At 34.4% G+C, this 21,168-nt stretch overlaps 1 protein-coding gene across 1 annotated transcript; it reads right to left on the reverse strand.

Annotated features, from left to right (window-relative positions):
• Positions 1–12,332: 12,332 nt before the first annotated feature.
• On the reverse strand, positions 12,333–14,577 carry LOC115990290 (monocopper oxidase-like protein SKS1). Its single transcript, XM_031114137.1, has 4 exons — positions 14,569–14,577; positions 12,955–13,064; positions 12,624–12,872; positions 12,333–12,510 (listed from the first exon to the last, which is right to left on the reverse strand). The coding sequence occupies exons 1-4, from the start codon at positions 14,575–14,577 to the stop codon at positions 12,333–12,335; spliced, it is 546 nt and encodes a 181-aa protein (XP_030969997.1).
• Positions 14,578–21,168: the final 6,591 nt, after the last annotated feature.

Consider the following 21,168-nt stretch of genomic DNA (forward strand, 5'->3'; position numbering starts at 1 on the left):
CCAAGCCTTGGTTATATTTCCAGTTTTGCTTCATGTTGTTCAGCTGCTCAGTAGTGAGTTTGGTCTCCATTAAGAAGACACAAATGGGAGCTTGTTTATTCAATGCTCTCTTCTCTGGAGAGCGTTTACTGTACAGAGGTTCCCAAGCCCCCGACAGTTCTAGCTTAGGATACTCATTGTGTCCGATGGTGCTGCCAAGCAGCCACCGCCGATCCTAAGTTGTCTGCCTTGAGCTTGCCCAAGGTACGTGCTTCATCATCGAGTATCTTTTGCTTCTTATCGTCAAGAGTGTCCCTCATGATCACTTCATCTGAGTTTTTACGTTTTGAGCCCAAAATATCTATATTGGGCCCATTAGTGTCCATTATCTGCCGAGGCGGCCCAAGTCTGCGCCAAGAACCAGTTTGTGGGCCCACCGGGTCAAGGGAAGTGGATCTTGTGGAGTTGCTGAAATTTTTGTGTACCGAAGAGGTAACATGGTCAGTTATGGTGGATAAAGTGTCAGGCTGGTGGGTCATTAATGCAATATTGGTTTCCTTTTCAGTGGTAGTTGACTTTGGAGGACAAGTTGATGGAGATTTTGGAATATTTGTGACAGAGGTGTTTGCTAGCTGGGTGGGTGGTGTTTGTTTGTTTAAATTTTGGAAGGAATTTAATGCTTGGTCAATTTCTGTAAGGTGTGTACGGAAGAGATTTGGGTCAGATAGGATGTCCTTATTTGTCGGCACGTTTTCAGGGTGTGGGGCTGAGATCACGAGATTTTCTATTGGTGAGGAGGATGGAGGATTTTTCGGCGGGTTTTGGGCACTGTCCATCGGTGAGGATGATGGAGGATTTTTCGGTAGGTTTTGGGCACTATCCATCAGTGGTGAGGGTCGCAAGGTAGGGGATGGTGTTGGGCGGTGGGTGGACGGCGGAGCCGTGGAGGGTGTGGTCTTGGTGTGCACAACCTGAGGTTGCTGGGGGTTTATCATGGCAGCCTTCAGCCATGGTCCATATTGCTGGGTGTCCTTGGACAATGTTTCGTCGATGTCCGTCCACAGTTTACAGTCTTTCTCATCGTGGTTCATGAGCCCACACCAGTAGCAAAACACCGGCATGCGCTCGTATTGGAACGAGACCCAGAGCGGTTCGGAATCCCCCAAGTCCACGAAGCGGCCACGGTAGAGTGGTTGTGTAATATCAATCGTGACTCGGATCCAAATGCAGCGGCCCCGACACTCCCCATTTGGTGAGGTGTCTACCTGTTCAACCCGACCAAGCGAGGATCCAATGGCTTCTGCATTAGCTCTGTTCATGCGACTGAGTGGAAGATTGTGGATTTGAAGCCAAAAGGTGGTGGTGTCAAACCTGGCATCGTCAACGGATTCCGACACACTTGGTTTATAGAGCCCAATCAAATATTTATCAAAGGACCATGGTCCTTGAGAGATGATTTTCACCGCATCGGCTTCGTCGGAGAAAAGAATGAGTACCGTGTTGGAAGTGAGATCGCGAACCTCAAAATCCTTTATAGACCGCCACATGCTCTTCAAGGTGCGTGACAATGCTTCCATGCTGACCCGTCGCTTAGTGAACAGTTTGGCCACTAAGATTTTGCTGTTATTTTCCACACCAGGAGCCAAAGGGATCGTTTGACACTCTCTTGTGTTGAGTGAGAGACGAGCCCATTTACCTGTGAGTTCTTCCATGGCTTCGAAGGCAAAGTAAGGCTGGAGAGGGGGAGAGGGAAGGGAGGTAAGAGGGGATGGACATAGAAATCCTGGGTTTTCACCGTCGTGGGGAAAAGAGAGGCCTATATGAAGATAGGCAGTAAGGTTTCATCTACGTAGGTTTCGCGCACGAGAGCCCACGAGAGAAAAAACTGCAAATATTTAAGGTAGCAATTTAATTTTCCTCAAAATGTACATCTCTTTCTTAGTATATCAACACCGCCGTTTCTCAGTTTATCTAACATCCACACCAGACCTCCCTTAACTCTCTTCCTCTCTCATATCTCAAACCCAACACTCACAAACGGTGGCAGCAGTAGCAACAGAAGATTCGGCGGCAACAACAGCGGCAGATCTGGCAGCAGCAATGGCAAATCCAACTGGTTTGGTTTGTTTTCGAGTTGGGCTTTTCGATGGATTTTGGTGGATTTTAGTTTTTCTTGATTTTGAGTTGGGTTTTCTGATGTTTTGGTTTGATTTTCTATTGCTTTTGGGTTGATTTTGTGGTGGATTATCAATTGTTGAAATGGGTTGGAGGGGTGGTGATGGGTTGCAATCAGGGGTGTAGCCAGGAATAATTACTTGGGAGGGCCGGGTTGTAGTTGAGATATACTAAATATAATTCATAAGTCTATTAAATACAAAATTATCAACTTTCATATATCATCATATTTTTGTACGTTATGAACATGAAAAACTATCTAGCTAGTTCAATGTAGACATACAAAAAAGAATATTCACCTCAAATCATGCTTGGCGACAATTTTTCATGGAATAAAGTTCATCCATTATCATCTCTACAGTGAAATTCCCTGCAATTTCCTTCTCTATATAAACTATCATATTATTGGCGACTAATATCTTTTTTCTTAAAGAATGCATCAATTGTTTGTCGTTTGCTCATTATTTGGCACCTAATTTCAATCCAAAAAAAAAAAAAATCAATTTAAAAAATGATAAACTAACTTATAATAAATTATCATATAAAATTCATTCTTACATGAATTATAATATAAATACACATTTAATTATGTAATGGCCTTTTAGGATAAAAAAATTAAATAAACAAATCAATCAAAAGTATAAACAAACAACATAAACCAAATAAATTAACAACGCCCTGCTACCTTGCATAATGTAATGGTTGAAAACAAAATACACAGACTCATGGCCCTCATCCCAATTGCCTTCCATAGATTATTATTATTTTTTTAATTTATAATTTACTTACTTTACTACCCAACTACAAAATGCAAGCCCTGCCCTGCCCCCACTCAAGAGACAAACAACACAAAAGCCAAAAGGTAAAGTCATAGAGTCAATGGAGTTAGTGGGTCAAGAATAAAGAATACAATAACAATAAAAACAAAAAAAAAAAAAAAAAAAAAAAAACAAAGTCAAATATGCATAAATAGTTGTGCTGGCAAAGGGATATCACACATTCACTTACAAATATTTGATATTTCTATTCTGCTAATCAGACTTCAATATTTAGTTTAGTTGTTGAGAAAAAGAGAGAGAAGTGAGATGAGAATGATTGAATGAGATACCTTGAGGAATTGAGGTGAGGGCTTGAGGTTGAGGTGATGAACAAGTCAACAGGCAGTGGAGGCTGCAGCGTCACGGCGAGCGGGTGTAGTCATGACAGTCAAATTGTTCTCTCTTTTTTTCAAACGGTGAGGATGGAAGATGCCTTTGTTTTGTTTGATTAGGTATTCTAGATTTGGGGTTAGGCTGGGCTGGAAGTGTGCTTAGTTTAGAGGAGAAAATTTTTGCTTTATTAAGGATTTGGGGCTGGCTGGCACTACAAGAATTTTGGTCTTTTGCGACCAATGTTTTAGCGACGACTAAAAAGTCATCACTATTAGGCATACATTAGCGACGATAATAAATGGTCATCGCTAATAAATGTATTGTAGCGACAACACTAAGGTAGTCGCTAAAAAGTCGTCACTAACGCCATGGAGGGAATTTTATTTACTTTTGGAAAATGGAGGGAAACTTTTAGCAACGACAATAAATTTTGTTGCGACGACATTTACGTCGCTAAAATAAGGTTTATTTTAACAACGACATCTGTTGTCGCTAATAATCATCTTTAGTGACGACCTTATGTTTCGTCACAAATATGTGGCCAAAAATATATAGTAAGTATATTATATATATGCTTTATTTATTAGCGATGACACATTAGTGGTCGCTATTAGAAGGCTATTAGCGATGACACAACATGTCATCGCAAATATATCTACCTAAATATAATGGAGGGTAAAATTTTCACTCTCAAAAAGTGGTGGGAATTATTGGAGGGAAGCAGATTATATATTAGCAACGAATTCGGTCGTCGCTATAAGGGATCTTTTAATGAAGACAAAGATTGTCGTCACTAATATGTGGCTAAAACAATTTTGATAAAATATGATTTTTTTTTTTTATCAAATCCTCCAAATGCCTCTTAAAATATTTAAAATCACATAAATTCCTTTAAAATATTTGAAATGATTAAAATACCATTAACCTCATCAAAATGACCAAAATACCCCCAAACTTATCGAATGACCAAAATAAACTTGAAACCTCCAAAGTAACATAAAACTTTCAAATCCGTTAAAATATATATATATATATATATATATATATGAGATAACGGAGGGCTTGTTGCTTCAAAATACTCTCAAATCATAATGTTACCCATCTGAAACTTGAAATCAATAAAATAATAAAAATTGAGAAAGTTCTGATTCCACTCAAAATACTGACTAATTCTCATAGTTATCAAAATGTGAATCGTATCGCGAAGCAATTTTTTATTTTTCTGTATCATGTGTCATAAGAAAGGTATTAGTCAATATGAAAGGTACATTCATTATAAATTCATAATATATTCAATTAATAACCAATTCAATCATCAATTATGTAATAATATTTACCAAAAGTAAGTAAATAAATCAAATTAAAATATATTTATAACATATATATTCAAATTAATTAAAATCAGAGGTGATAATACATGATGTATGAGCGAAAATAATAAAAATTTTCATCATTTTGCCTAATCAACTTTATCTAAGTCAATGATAACATGACGTTCATCATCTTTCAAAATTATTTCTTTATTAAATTTTTCTAACAACTACTCCAATACTCAATAATCCACTGAAAACCTTCCCACTGAACCTAATTTCACAAAGTCTAGTAGTCTCGAAACCATCTATTAAGTTTGACCAGGTATGACCAACTTTGACTGTGCCTTTCTCTATTTCTGAAAGTTGGATTGTGACCATAATTTACTAGAAATAACATTTCATTACACTCTTCAAATCCAACTGTTAGATTTCAAATCTAAGTATGATGTGAGATGGACATGTGTTGTGTATCTGTATGACTATGTTATCTTAATCTAACCATCCAATTGGTCACAAATTTCACCAAAACCAATATGTCACCATACTTTTCAATCCCAATGATCAAGATTCGAATATGAATTTCACAAAGTTTACTGTTCTCGGTACCATCTATTAAGTTTGACCGAGTTTGACCAACTTTAACTAAATTTGACCGCGCCTTTCCCTAAATCCGCCCATTTGATTGTGACCATAATTTACTAGAATTAACCTTTCATTACACTCTTTGAATCCAACGGTTAGATTTCAAATCTAAAGATGGTGCATGATGGATGTGTGTTGTGTACCTTTACGACAATATTCTCTCAATCTAACCATCCAATTGTTCTTAAATTTCACCAACACCAATATGTCACCATACTTTTCAATCCCACTAATTAAGATTCAAATATGAATTTAACAAAGTCTAATGGTCTCGGGACCATCTATTAAGTTTGACCAACATTAACTAAACTTTGACCGTGCCTTTTCCTAAATCCAACCATTTCATTGTGACCATAATTTATTAGAATTATCCTTTCGTTACACTCTTCGAATCCAATGGTTAGAATTTAAATATAAGGATGGCGCGTGATGGACATATGTTGTGTACCTTTATGGCTATGTTTACTCAATCTGATCATCCAATTGTTCTCAAATTTCACCAACACCAATATGTCACCATACTTTTCAATCCCAATGATCAAGATTCAAATATGAATTTCACAAAGTCTAGTGGTCTCGGGACCATTTATTAAGTTTGACCGGGTTTGACCAATTTTAACTAAACTTTGACCACGCCTTTCTCTAAATCCAACCATTTGATTGTAACCATAATTTACTAGAATTAACTTTTCATTACACTCTTTGAATTCAACGGTTAGATTTCAAATCTAAGGGTGGCGCATGATGGACGTGTGTTGTATACCTTCATAGCAATGTTCTCTTAATCTGACCATCTAATTGTTCTCAAATTTCACCAACACCAATATGTCACCATACTTTTCAATCCCAGTGATCCAGATTCGAATATGAATTTCATAAAATCTAGTGGTCTCAGGATCATCTATTAAGTTTGACCGGGTTTGACCAACTTTAACTAAACTTTGACCATGCATTTCTCTAAATCCAACCATTGATTGTGACCATAATTTACTAGAATTAACCTTTCATTGCACTCTTTGAATCCAACGGTTAAATTTCAAATCTAAGGATGGCACGTGATGGAAGTGTGTTGTGTATCTTTATGGCAATGTTCTCTCAATCTAACCATCCAACTGTTCTCAAATTTCACCAACACCAATATGTTACCATACTTTTCAATTCCAATGATTAAGATTCGAATATGAATTTCACAAAGTCTAGTGGTCTCGGGATCATCTATTAAGTTTGACCGGGTTTGACCAATTTTAACTAAACTTTGACCGCGCCTTTCTCTAAATCCAACCATTTGATTGTAACCATAATTTACTAAAATTAACCTTTCATTACACTCTTTGAATCCAACGGTTAGATTTCAAATCTAAGGATGGCGCATGATTGACGTGTGTTGTGTACCTTTACGGCAATGTTCTCTCAATCTGACTATCCAATTGTTCTCAAATTTCACCAACACCAATATGTCACTATACTTTTCAATCCCAATGATCCAGATTCGAATATGAATTTCAAAAAGTCTAGTGGTATCGGGACCATTTATTAAATTTGACCAGGTTTGACCGAGTTTGACCAACTTTAACTAAATTTTGACCGCGCCTTTCTCTAAATCCAACTATTTGATTGTGGCCATAATTTACTAGAATTAACATTTTATTACACTCTTTGAATCCAATGGGTGGATTTCAAATATACGGACGACGCGTGATGGACGTGTGCTGTGTACCTTTATGACAATGTTCTCTCAATCTGACCATCCAATTGTTCTCATATTTCACCAACACCAATATGTGACCATAATTTTCAATCCCAATGATCAAAATTCGAATATGTATTTCACAAATTCTTGTGGTCTTGAGACCATATATTAAGTTTAACCGGATTTGAACAATTTTAACTAAATTTGATCGTGCCTTTCTCTAAATCCAACCATTTGATTGTAACTATAATTTACTAGAATTAACCTTTCATTACACTTTTTGAATCCAGCGGTTAGATTTCAAATCTAAGGATGGTGCGTGATGGACATGTGCTGTGTACTTTTACGGCAATGTTCTCTCAATCTGACCATCCAATTGTTCTCAAATTTCACCAACACCAATATGTCACCATACTTTTCAATCCCAATGATCCAAATTCAAATATGAATTCCACATAGTCTAGTGGTCTCGGGACCATCTATTAAGTTTGACTGGGTTTGACCAATTTTAACTAAACTTTGACCGCGCCTTTTTGTAAATCCAACCATTTGATTGTAACCATAATTTACTAGAATTAACCTTTCATTACACTCTTTGAATCCAACGATTAGATTTCAAATCTCAGGTTGGTGTATGATGGATGTGTGTTGTGTACCTTCATAGCAATGTTCTCTCAATCTGGCCATCTAATTGTTCTAAAATTTCACCAACACCAATATGTCACCATACTTTTCAATCCTAATGATCCAGATTCGAATATGAATTTCATAAAATCTAGTGGTCTCAGGACCATCTATTAAGTTTGACCGGGTTTCACCAACTTTAACTAAACTTTGACTGCACCTTTCTCTAAATCCAACCATTTGATTGTGATTGTGACCATAATTTACTAGAATTAACCTTTCATTACCCTCTTGAAATCCAATGGTTAGATTTCAAATCTAAGTATGGTGTGAGATGGACATGTGTTGTGTATCTGTATGGCTATGTTCTCTGAATCTGACCATCCAATTGGTCTCAAATTTCACAAACACCAATATGTCACATACTTTTCAATCCTAGTGATCAAGATTCGAATATGAATTTCACAAAGTCTAGTGGTCTTGGGACCATCTATTAAGTTTGACCGGGTTTGACCAATTTTAACTAAACTTTAACCTCGTATTTCTCTAAATCCAACCATTTGATTGTGACCATAATTTACTAGAATTAACCTTTCTTTACACTCTTTGAATCCAACGATTAGATTTCAAATCTAAGGATGGCATGTGATGGACGTGTGTTGTGTACCTTTATGGCAATGTTCTCTCAATCTGACCATCAATTGTTCTCAAATTTTATTAACATTTTTACAACAAATTTTAAGTGATAGGTTGTTACTGATTGTTATTGTTAGGGCAAAAAAGTAATGTTAGTGTTAGGTTCAAATTTGAACCAATAACAACAAACCACCTATGATTTGTTGCGAAAATGTTGTGAATGTAACACTTGTCATAAAAAAATGTGTGTGTGTGTGTGTGTGTGTGTGTTTTTTTTTTTTTTTAATTGTCTTCGAAAACTTGAAATACATTCTAGGTTTAGAATAAATTAATTTAGTTTCTATATGTAGCACTTCTCATAATAAAAATGTGTGTTTTTATTGTCTTTGAAAACTTGAAATACATACTAGATTTAGAATAAATTAATTATTTTTCATATATTGTTGTAGCATTTCTCAATTGTGATTTCTTATTTTTTATATTATTTTTCCTTTCTTTCATCCATACGTTTCTTTTTTCTTGTTTTTTTCTTCTCCACACATGTATACCGGTGTACCATTTTAGAATTGCCACTATTTTTAAACAAAAAAAATTATATAATTATAATATTAATGAATCTAATAGTATATATATATATATATATATTTGAATGTTTATAAATTTAATTTTTGGTAACAATCCATGTAATATGTTATGCATCTTTATAAATGATAAAAGTAAGAAGTTAGTTTATATTTTGCAAAAAAAGTAACTAGTTAGTTTATATCTAACCCAACGGGCTTATAAGTTATATATATAATTAAAAAAAAAAAAGTGAAAGAAAAGACCATGAGACAAGACATGACAACATTAAAAAAGAAATGGTAAATGATACATTGATGGACACGTTGGGAGTAAAAAAATGATTAAAAAAATTAGAAATTTGTGGATGGAAATCCAAAAACTCTTTCTCTAGTTGTTTCTCCTCCACATGTTTTGGGATTCTTCCACTTCTCTCTTTATAATTTATCCATTTAGACATTTGATTTTATTTTGGAATTATGCTAAGACCACATAAATAGACATAATTTTGTACCACAACTTACTATATAATGAATTGTGATTGACAAAAGTGTGTCTGTGGACCATGTGAAAACACACTTTTACTTATTCTTCATCGAGTTTAATTCATTATCCATGGCCGTTAAGGTTTAGTCAAAGAAACAAAATATTTTGGTACTAGTCAATATCAGTGTACCATTTCAGAATTACCGCTATTTAAAAAAAATTATATATTCATAAATTTGAAAGTGTGTATATATATATATACACACACACACTTTCATATTTATAGATTTAATTATTTGATAGAAACCGTATATTTTATTATGGATCTTTACAAATACATGTTACAACACTTACAAGTTTATAAGTTAAAAATAAATAAAAAAATAATAAATAAAGTAAAGGACTTGTAACTTTTATTAAAAAGTTAAACAAAACCACAAAATATCAATTAAAATTAGTAAATGAGATAGTTAGTAGGGACGTTGGGATTTGCCTTGGTTAGCAAAATAGTATTAAATATATATATATTTAAAACTAATTAGTCAAAGAGGATTTCAGCAAAAAAAAAAAAAAAAAAAAACTAGTCAAAGAGGGTGATAAAACCCAAAAAATGACAACCTACTTTTACTGTTTTTTCACTTCTCCCAACCGCTTTTTAAGTTTTCCACTCAGACACGTTAATAGCTTCTCAGTTTTTACTTAGAGCAATGTTAGGGACACAAATAATTTCATAATTTTTGTCACAATTTATCATGTAGTGAGTTATAAGTGGTGGAAGTTTGGACCCACCATTTGACCTTCACCCTTCACAATTTGCCATGTGACAAATTGTTACAATAATTATGAAATTTTTTGTGTACCTAACATTTTCCTTTTACTTATTCAGTTCTTCTTCTAGTTTTTACTTATTAGGCGTGAATTGAAATTTTTTAAAGTACCCAAATTAAAAAAAAAAAAATGTAAACAGGCCCCCTTTTTTTTGGAACCTGTAAACAAACCCAAATATACATTTTTTTTTTTTTTTTTTCACGTTCTTTCTCTCCTCTCCTCATGACTCAATCTCCACAAATCGGTAAGCTCTCTCTCTCTCTCATTGTCAGTCTTTGTTTCTTCTCCATTCCCTAATTTTTATTTTCTCTCTTTCTTGTGTAGTTCTAGAATTTCATAATGAAAATTGTGATTGATTTTTTTTTTTTTTTCCAATTCTGAATGTTCATCTATAACAAAAGCTTTTCTTTTCAGTTCTAAAAGATTAATTGGATCTATACTTTCGTTGTTCCCTCTTTGCTGTTCTCTCTCAAAGGTAATTTTAGAGATTTTGATTTTGATTTTTTTTTTTAAATTTTAAATTTTCAATGATCTATACTTTCATGTTAAGAAAGCATGAACTAACCCTGTGATTAAAAGCTCTTTCTTTTCTTTATTTCAGTTTTTTTTTTTTAATTTTAATTTTGATATTGTGAGTTTTTGGGTTTGAAGCCATGGGCACAGTAAGCTATTCGTACACTCTGTTATTTGGATTTGAAAGAACATGGGCACCATAGTTTTAGTTTTTATATTGTGGGTCCTTATAATATAATATAATATTCTATATTATTATTATTATTATTATTATTATTAACATGGTGAGGAAGATGACTTCTATTGCTTATTTTATTAGATATGAATTTAGCAAAATAATGGGAAGGGAAGTGTTGTGTTCTTACGGAATCTTCGCTTCTTTAAAATAAAAGTGAGTGAAATTTTTTGCATGTCATTAAGTAGCTAGCTACAAGGCACTGCAATAGTAGGACTAATGGACTATAAGTAACAAATCATATGAAGAATCTCCAATAATGGTAGATTTTGACTAACTTAGGGGCAGAGAAGCTCTAATAGTGAAAATGGCTTTGTGAGTCAGCTTGTATACATAATTGATATATTGTAAATCTATTCTATTTCTCATAAGCTAATTGAAGCTATCCAAGTTGCAAAACTTCCATCACAAAAAAATCATGCTATGTAAAAGAATAAATAGCAAATTATCCAAACCATGCTATTTAATAGAATAATATTATATTTTTATATGTTATATTTAATTCTTTAGATTGTAATAGGATAACATTTAACAATCAAAGAGAATAAAAAATAAAAATAAAACAACAACAACAATTTAAAAAACAAAACTAAATTTCACCCAAAATAGAGTTTTAAGGAATATAAAAAATTATCAACCTAAAGTAGAGTTGCAAGAAAAAAAAATCCACCAAAAAATTTAGAGAGAGAGAGAGAGAGAGAACCATTTTTTTGTAAGGGAAAACTATGCATAGAATAAAAGAGATAGTGACAAATTTATAGTAAGAGGGTGTGAATAAGAAGAGACAAAAATAAAGGAAGATGAAGGGAAAGAGGAAGAATGATATTAATTTAGAGGGTAATGAGGAGATGAAAAGGTAAGGAAGGGAGAAAGATTGAAAAAGTAGTGGGGAGATGAAATGGTAAAGGAGAGAAAAAGGTTGGAGAAGTATAAATATTAAAAAAATAAATGTAAAAAAAAAAAAAAAAAAAAAAAAAACCCTAAAGCTTGAAAGGCTTCAATGTTTGTTTGTTTGTTTTTTTCCTCCTCCTTTAAGTTGAAAAGGCTCACACAAAACCCTAAAATTGAACTGAAAAAGTTTTGGGTTGGGTTTGATAGTGGAACTAAATAAATAAGAGGTGGGTTGGATTAATTATATAGATTTATTATAGGGTGATAATGGAAATAAATAAATAAATAGTAGGTTGGATTTATTATAGGGTGATAGTGGAAGTAAATAAATAAGTAGTGGGCTGCATTTATAGAGCTAAAAATTGTAAAAACCATTTTAAAATTGTAGGACAAATTATATTTAAAAAAAAAAATGACGTGGCAGCTGATGTGGCGCAACGTGAGAGCAGCAACATTAAACGCTACGCTTCAACTTTTAGTAATATATAGATTACTTTTTAGTTACAACTTTCAAAACACATTTTCAATGGAAAAGTCATAGGCATATTTGTTATAAATATTAGTTCATTTGAGCAAGTTAATGGAGTTTAAAGAGAAGGGGCAGCAAACTAAGTATAACATATACATTTCAAAAATTCACTTGGTTCAACATTTATTTTCAGGTAAGTAGTACCATCTGGAACAACTGCCCCATCAAAGCGATAGGGACACAATCCATTAATGAGGATACCATCAACAACTCCAAGATTGATTCCTTTTTCAACATCCTGCCTTAGTTCTTGTTTCCTAATAAGCATTGGTCAATAGCGAGGAAACCTAAAAAGGTAACTAGTATTCACCAGTCACCAGAGTCAGTGAGCAAAACAAAATTTACATTGACCTTATGACTCTTAGAGTACCAGTCACTAATGAAGATTGTATCTCCATCTGGCATCCCGAAGGGTACTGGAATCACTTCTTTGTTGTTTATGATGATTTCCCCATATCCACCCGCAGCTCTCTGGAAGCTAAGGGACGGGAAGTAAAAGAAATTCCCTATCTGATGTTTGACCTGAAGCTGATATGTCCAATTCCAACCAGCAGGAATGGGACAATTTGTACCTAAAACACCATCTTGCAAACAGTTCTTCCTATGTTCTATGCCATTCCTGCATTAAACTAGACAACATTAACACTAAAAAAATCACTACTTGCTATTTTTATTATTCTTGCTATAAAAAATATATATACCATGTGAGAAGAAATGGCTCGTCACAGCCATTTTTGACATTGACAACAACATTCCAATTTGAAGTAACATTGAGAATTGGTCCTGGAAATTGCCCATTGATCCCAATCACCTGAAATTATTAGCATAAATGAATTTGCATGAGATATTGTGGGTCCACCCACCTGTGAGGTTTGGGGGAGGGAAGCAGCTAAGACATTTGAGCACTTTGTGGTATATAAATCACCAATGTATAGACAGTTAAATACTAAAATAAATTAATGTACAATATCAAAGAAGAAAAGACAAGCAAAGACTCTCCACTCCAATTTTCATAGCCAAAGACTAACTGTCATATTAACAGGTATGAAGAAGCCGAAGTCACATTAACACAAATTAATAGGAATCAAACATTGATGGGTAGGCAAAGAATAAATCTCTATGAGTGACATATAAATATAGTGCAAATCATATGGCAGGAAGACTACAACCAAACAAAGGTGTCCCTCAATCTCCAAATGGAGAAGAACATTTTGGAGATTTGTACATTGTGGAAAAGGAAGTGATCTATCATCACAAGTATAATTGTTTGATTTTCTTATTCAATGAACAACTATGGGACTTTCCACATCTAACAGCAGTCCACTGTAGAATGGAATGAGTAATATGAGCTTGACATGGGAAAAGTGATGATGTAAAATCTTTAATAGAAGAAGGTTCAAGGATTCAGAAGAATTAAAAAAGTCAACAGCTAAATGCTTCATCATTTGATTACTCAGAGTTAGGGACTCCATTACTACAGTCAATATTTTGCATCTAAGCCTACTAATAGTGTAACTCACAGCGCATAACTGTTTCAAGATGAAACTAGTTCAAAACTTATTCTATCAGTATGAAGTTCGTCTCATCTATATTGTACCATAACTCACGAAATATGTCATTCACAGATTTCTAAAGAAAAATATTATGTGCTTCAATTTAAGAGTTTGGGCAGCCATGATAAACAGAAATAGTAAACAATAATATAGGGTTAATTGTACAGTAACTCACAAAACATGCGGATCACAGATTGTTAAAGTAAAATTGTTATTTGCTTCAGGAGCTAGTAATGAAGAGCAACAATCAACAATGAAATTACAAATAATGAATAATATAAGAGAAAGTTTGAACACATTATTTTTCTGATTTGAAGTTACATACACTGCCGGTGGGTCTTGAACCCACGACCTCACCCTCCACGTTACTCTTACAAGGTAAGTTTGAATGCATTGTTAAATGCATCACATGCCACACAACACAATTAACCCTGAATGCACATTGGGCACTAATGAGACATCTTTTTCCCCTAATTAAAGTGAGGTCACAGCAGTTCAAAGTAAGAGTGTGGTATGGAACAGTGTTAATTATTGCTGTCGCAATGAGAAGCCATTGAAAACACAGGAGGGAAAACTAACATGAAGAAAAACTACAAAATTAGAAAGCTGCAATTTTATATTCTAGAGAAATTGCGATTTTAACATGCGCATATCATACGAACTTAGTTTTAATTCAAATGACATGGATAAGCAATGGTGCTATCATGCTTTATTTTACTTTTAGTGGACCTTCTTATGCCTTAAACCTCATAAACCCATTACCGTAGCCATTATTGTCATAAAGTTAATTATATAAAAAACACCATTGTCAAATCCATTCAACTATAAGACATGCATATGGATTGTGACTTTCATGAGCACTAATATTTTACCTTTGAAACCATATATGATAGATGCAACCCTCATGAAACCTAAAAACATAGGGGATGGGTTTGAAGGCTAAGTCACCTACAGAAGGTGGCATTATTAACACAAACAATAGCACATATTTAGAGAATTAGGCCAGGTAGAGAAATTGCCATGTTCTCAAGCCCTTATATTCTAGAAATTTTCAGAATGCAATACACGTCTTATCTATGCTAACCACTTGCATACTGCAACCATGGAGCTTATTTCTAAGAGCAAAAGCAATGCACAAAAGACCTTATAAGTCACAACATACAGACATACTAACTACTTGTTAACCACGAAGCTTATTTCTTAGAGTAGAATAAATTTAAATCTTTTATTAGGTTTTTAGTTCACCCCCAAATAGAAGTCCTACCATTAGTACAAAAAAGAGTATATGCATATAGCATAAATATTGAAAGGAACTAGAATTTTAAAAAAAAAAAAAAAAAAGTGATAAAGTGTAGGGCACATTTACGTTATTGTTCTTCTCTGTTCTCTTCTCTCTTTTATTTTTCTATTGTGGTATTGTTCATGGGTACATTATTATTATTATTTTTTTGATAAGTACATTATTTTTTTTTAATAAGTACATTATTTTTTTTAATAAGTACATTTTTTTTTAATAAGTTGTTCAAGGGTACAAGTATACAGCCCCTAAACATATCCATATTGTCTCTTTTGTCTTCTTTCATGCAAATCCCAAATTAAGTCCTTCTGTTACCTATCAAAACCCTAACTTTCTTCTACCAAATAGCCATCAACAAACTCATCAAACTATCTTTTAATTCCTAACAGAACCCCACAACCTTCTCCTCAACAATTATAAATCAAAACCTATAAATTCTCCTAACTCTGAACCTACCACAAGCACACGTACGCAAATTCCTCAATTTTGTCCTGCATCAAGAAGAAGATAATGTGTATCAAAGTTTTTTTCCACAAGAAATGTGTCAAACATGCTTGCTATCGAGTTCAAATAAAAACATAATGCATACTACGAAGATAATAATAGGATAATTTCCCATCATTTTGGTCTCTCTAACTTCAACATCTGATATATGAAGAATCTGCAAAGAAAAGCCATAAATTAGTAACAATACCACTAAATATATTTCCTGATTTTGTCACTTATAACAAAGAAAAGAAAGTGTTAGAAAGTAGAAACCATTATGACCTTTTATCCACCCAATACAAAATGTTATCTAATAACATGCTCATATCATACGAACTTAGTTTTAATTCAAATGACGTGGATAAGCAATGGTGCTATCATGCTTTATTTTACTTTAAGTGGACCTTCTTAGGCCTTAAACCTCATAAACCCATTACCGTAGCCATTATTGTCACGAAGTTAATTATATAAAAAACACTATTCTCAAATCCATTCAACTATAAGAGATGCATATGGATTGTGACTTTCATGAGCACTATTATTTTACCTTTGAAACCATATATGGTAGATGCAACCCTCATGAAAACATAAGAACATAGGGGATGGGTTGGAAGGCTAAGTCACCTACAGAAGGTGGCATTATTAACACAAAGGAAGGGAGAATCTTTAGCATGACAAGCCAACTCGTTTTCAGCCATGCCTTGCGTAGAAATTCACAAGCTCTCAAACAAACCCATTCATTCATTATGTGAACGTATTCAACTTTGATCACCAGCTTTTGGGGGATACCACCACAATTTCTTCTTCTTCTTTTTTGGTATATCTGTCAGACAAAAAGCACCCTACAAAGGCCTCAAATATCAACAAATTTACATGGGTTTAGGCAATGTGCTAAAGCCTATATGGCCTTTATCCCCATTTTTTTGTAATCACCTGCCTGTCTAGATAGTGAATGAGAGAATGTGAGTTTTGTGTGTGTGTGTGTGTTTGTTAGCTTTTATTAAGCAATGGAAAACTTCAATGTTCATATATTCTTCCCAGATCATGAGAGTGTGAGAGTACATGAATATAATGACGAACATAGTGTTCTTTCCAAGGTCCTAGAGAGACAATTTTGACCAAATTAAATATCAAACATCCTCTCTTAATTTGTTTGAGAAAGAGAGAGAGAGAGGATCAATAATGGCATTATGATAGACACACATTCTCCCAAATCCCATGAAGTAATGAATATGCTTTCTCTCTCTTGTATTTTAGTGGGTACAAAAAAAAAATAGTATTAGTATGGAATCAAAAGAAAGTGATATTGTACCAATTATAACTACTCACTCTAATAAATTGTGAAAATATTGAAAATATTTTTTACGGGTAATACCATTTTTTCCACTATATATGAGCACTAAAAAAAAGAAACAACTTTAAAAGAAAAGTGAAACGAAAATATCTAGTCACCTATCGACAGGAAGTATAAGCACACACTAAGGCATTTAATGATCTTTTCGTTTCCGCCCATATGCCCTCATAGGTCTAATGTTACCTGTTTCATCAGACACAATAGCATAATTAAATTAACATATTCAATCAAATGCATAGTATAAGTAGCTCAAGAAGATGGGAAGTGTAGACGAAGTACATACCATCATCGGTCCTGCAATCGGGAGCATGTGCAAGAGGGCGTCCTGATCTCCACAAACCCTCCATCGGCTCAATGTCCTCAGCTGGTATCCGCTCAATCTGTACAGCCTCTTCGTGGGGGGTTGGAGATGAAGTTGCCATGGTGGACTCCACATGCACTAGAGGTGGGGTGGGCATGCCTGGTGTGGGGACAAATATGCATCCACCATCATGGGCAAATCCACTAAAAACTAGGGGCGACATACGGTGAGGGTCCTCATAGTCCGTGCTAGCACCACGGGACGTAGTATGGGCTGGAATAGTGTCCTTATGACCAGCAGTGTGGGATGGCCTAGTACTAGCATCAGATGTGCATCGTAGTGTCCTGCTGCCGTTGTCAGACAGTACCCAATCAGTGCCAAGCCATGACTCTTCTGCACCCAAGTCATCCCCTTCATCGTAGATGGGATCTAGCTCGGTCGTATGGCCGCGACCAGCTCGACCACCTCCACGACGTCCACCCCCTCGAGACCCACCACTTTGCCCGCCCGCCATGACCCGGGGCCTGTGTACCAATGTCGGCTGCTTCTGCAAGTGCAACCGCCAATTTAAGTTGGCCCAGCTCATCAACATATTCTAGTGTCAGCTTAAGGTCATTGTGCATGTCAAAACCTTCGTCACACCTTTGTAGAGACCTAAGCATTGTCTGAACCTGCAAAACAAAGTCGTCATAAATGGTAATTTTCGAGACTTTATTGTTAATTTAAGGCATGAGGCAATGCTGCAGATGAAGAGTGCCCTATGAAGAAACTTACACATGTGGCAATTGATTAAAATTATTGGGCCATGCTTGGCAAGTCAAGGAGAAATATATAAGGTAATAGTGCACTAGAGTGGTCAATCAACCAGCTTTCTCTAATGTTTTCCAAAGCATTTGCACAAATTATCAAGTCTTAAAAAAATATTTTTCAATTACTCCTTTTGCAATTAACAGGTTTATGGAAAACATACTATTGCAGTAGGTTTAATCCAAGGTAGACTAAAAACAATTGAACTATCATACTTGGTCCAAGGACCAAGTATATCAAGATACAAAACAACCTACCTATCCACCTAAGGTAACACTTTGTAAACCATATTAACAGGAGCATATGATCTTAAATTTAGAACATAAAAGTAGCACCTTTGAGTTTGGCTCCAAAGCAAAGGTGAGGGAAAAATAATATTTTCATTATTTTACAAATAAAAGAGTATAAATGACAACTTTCACTCAAATGTGCATAATAAAACAATTAGGCCTAGTAGTGAAAAGTTTCTTATGCTTTAATACCAAAACAACATCAAAAAGAACATTCAAAACTATATTTATTTTCGACGAATTCTATAGCAACAGAAAATTATGAAAATACCAAAACAAAAACCTCCAAGTTCACTGGGACTTTACAGTGTTTCTTGAGACATTTTAGTCCTTAAATTGAGAACAACCATAAAACAGTTATGCACTATACAGGTAATATCTATCATAAAATATGTAATTAGCTTTCAGTCCTGAAGGTAAGGCTATCTAGTGTGACTGTAAACTATCATGAAATGTCTAATTATCACTACTAAAAAGAGTTGCACCGTCCATTTGAAATTACAAGCCAACCAAAAACCAAAAAAAACAAAAAATAAAAATAAAAGAATAAAACCCAACCCACCCTTTTTAAAATTTGAATGTAATTATATGGACAAAGGTGTGGTCTTTCTTGTCATTGCCAATTAACCATTCCTCACGCAAACAAATTTGATCAAGACAAATTCACTTATTTATGAAGAACTTAAATCAAAATATTTTTTGACTTTAAAATATAATGAAAGATAAACTCATAGAGATGTAACGACAATAATTATTGTGGAGTTTTGCATGCATGATAAATCTGCTGAAGATATTTTATCGAACAATGGTTTCAACAAAGGGGAAGGAATTGTTGCCTCACCATGAGTTCCCAGTACGCAAACTCTGGTGTTATGCACCGCCTTGTGCTGCAATTGTACTACTTCATGTACTGAACGAGGTACGTATTATCACCATCCAGGAGAAGGGCAGCGTGAACTTCATGCCCTCAGTTGGCCTATTGTTGAATATGGATTGCATGTTCTGCCTCCCAATCCTTCTCCCATTTACCTTGGAGGGATATTTTGTGAAGGTCAGTTGACGTATCCATGACAAGTGGAACTGGTTGCTTCATCCCAAATTGACGGAAGACCTGCTCGGGATGATGCCCCTCAACTATCCAAAAGTAGATCAATGGCACCTTGGCCCTTCAAATATGCTGCCCAGCGATGCAATATGTAGGCAGGGAGCCCAACGTATGCGTGTACGGCTCCCATACAATCTGCATAAGTGGATTATGTTTGTGATAGTCAGACATCATACTAATTTAAGATTATGTTTGTGATATGTAATATGGAAAGCATAGAATTTCTTGCTTCTATTCGTACACAAAATCTTCAAGGATTATTGGGCAGAAAGTAAAATAACAACAACATTGTGTTCAAAATATTAACAAAATGAAGTCAATAAGCAATTAAAACAATGACTAGCATTCAGGCCCATGTGCATCGCGGTGTTGGTAATGTTAATGCCACTGTACAAAAAACAATTTACAGTTCAAACATTAAATTGCACAATGTGCAGTAAAAGATCTAGGTTGACCGAGATCCACATTCCAATTTCAACCCCATGTTCATATGCATAGCATTCAAAGCTAAGCGACACCATCAGAGACTAGGGTTTTTAGTTTTTTTTTTTTTTTTTTGGTTGGTTCTGTTATGGTTTTATGGTGAGATTTGAGTTTTGTTGTAATTGGTTTAAGTTAGCACTGAACTTTGAATGAGTTGAAACATGATGCGAGAATGAGCTTTTGGTATGAAATTTGCTGTGACAACATCTCTTATACTGAATCTAACCATGTTATTATGTATTTTACTGCCAAGAAGAGTACAAAACTTGAACCTTCTTTTGGATTGGTGGTTGTACTCCAATTTTGTTAACAATTTTACTGAATATTTTGTAAAAAAATATATTATTTTTGGTTAGGAATGCTTAGGGGTTTCAACTTAGAGTGAGTTCAAGGATGTGCAAATGCAAGAGCCAATGTGGGAAAGACAACTTGAACATATGCTAGGTACATGAAACTTTTCCTTATAATTTCAAAATTGCTTTTGTTTTTATTTTTTTCTTTTTCTTTTTTGTGCTCCCTATTTTTTTTTTTTTTTTTGATAAGTAACACAAAAACTTCATTAAGACTCCGCCCAGTACATAGGGAATGTACAAAAAAGGCAAAAACATCAAGAAACCAAAGTACAATGATCAATCAACACAGGTAGGTTTAGAAAATGTCTTCTAGGATTCAATTTCCTGAAATTAGTAGTAGGTTATTCTACTAGAGTTCAAATTACCACTAATAGGTCTAATTGTTTTTAATATACTTGTGGGCTTTTAATTTTGACTTTCACAGTGTGTTCCACTCATAATTTGCATGTTCTAAATTGCAAAGAATGATGAGGTAGTGCAGCATTATGGCTGCATCAATAAGTGTTGCTACTGTAGTTAGTGTTGAAATACTCATTGACATACTGTAATAATTAATTAGTAGTTGGTAGCAAATATGAATGCCCATTGTATTGTACTAGGACTACGTTTGTAAAGTCTTAGGTTTCTTAGATGATTCACAAGTCACATTCTGTTGTAAATGCCTTACTAGCTTCTACCATGGTTAATTAGGTGTTTGTTTGGTCTTTCTTTTTTGCTGAATGGATGTTTGGTCAATGAATTATATTTCTTTCTCATGTATCATATAGTTTGTGGTACATGTTATGGATAAAGTTAGAGAGATATATAAGAAATACAACAATGTAACTGTTAGAACTTAGAAATACACATTAACAGCAACAAAGGAGGTTGAACATAGGAAACAAAA

The sequence above is a fragment of the Quercus lobata genome, chromosome 5 (assembly GCF_001633185.2).
Source record: "Quercus lobata isolate SW786 chromosome 5, ValleyOak3.0 Primary Assembly, whole genome shotgun sequence".
Classification (NCBI taxonomy): Eukaryota; Viridiplantae; Streptophyta; class Magnoliopsida; order Fagales; family Fagaceae; genus Quercus; species Quercus lobata.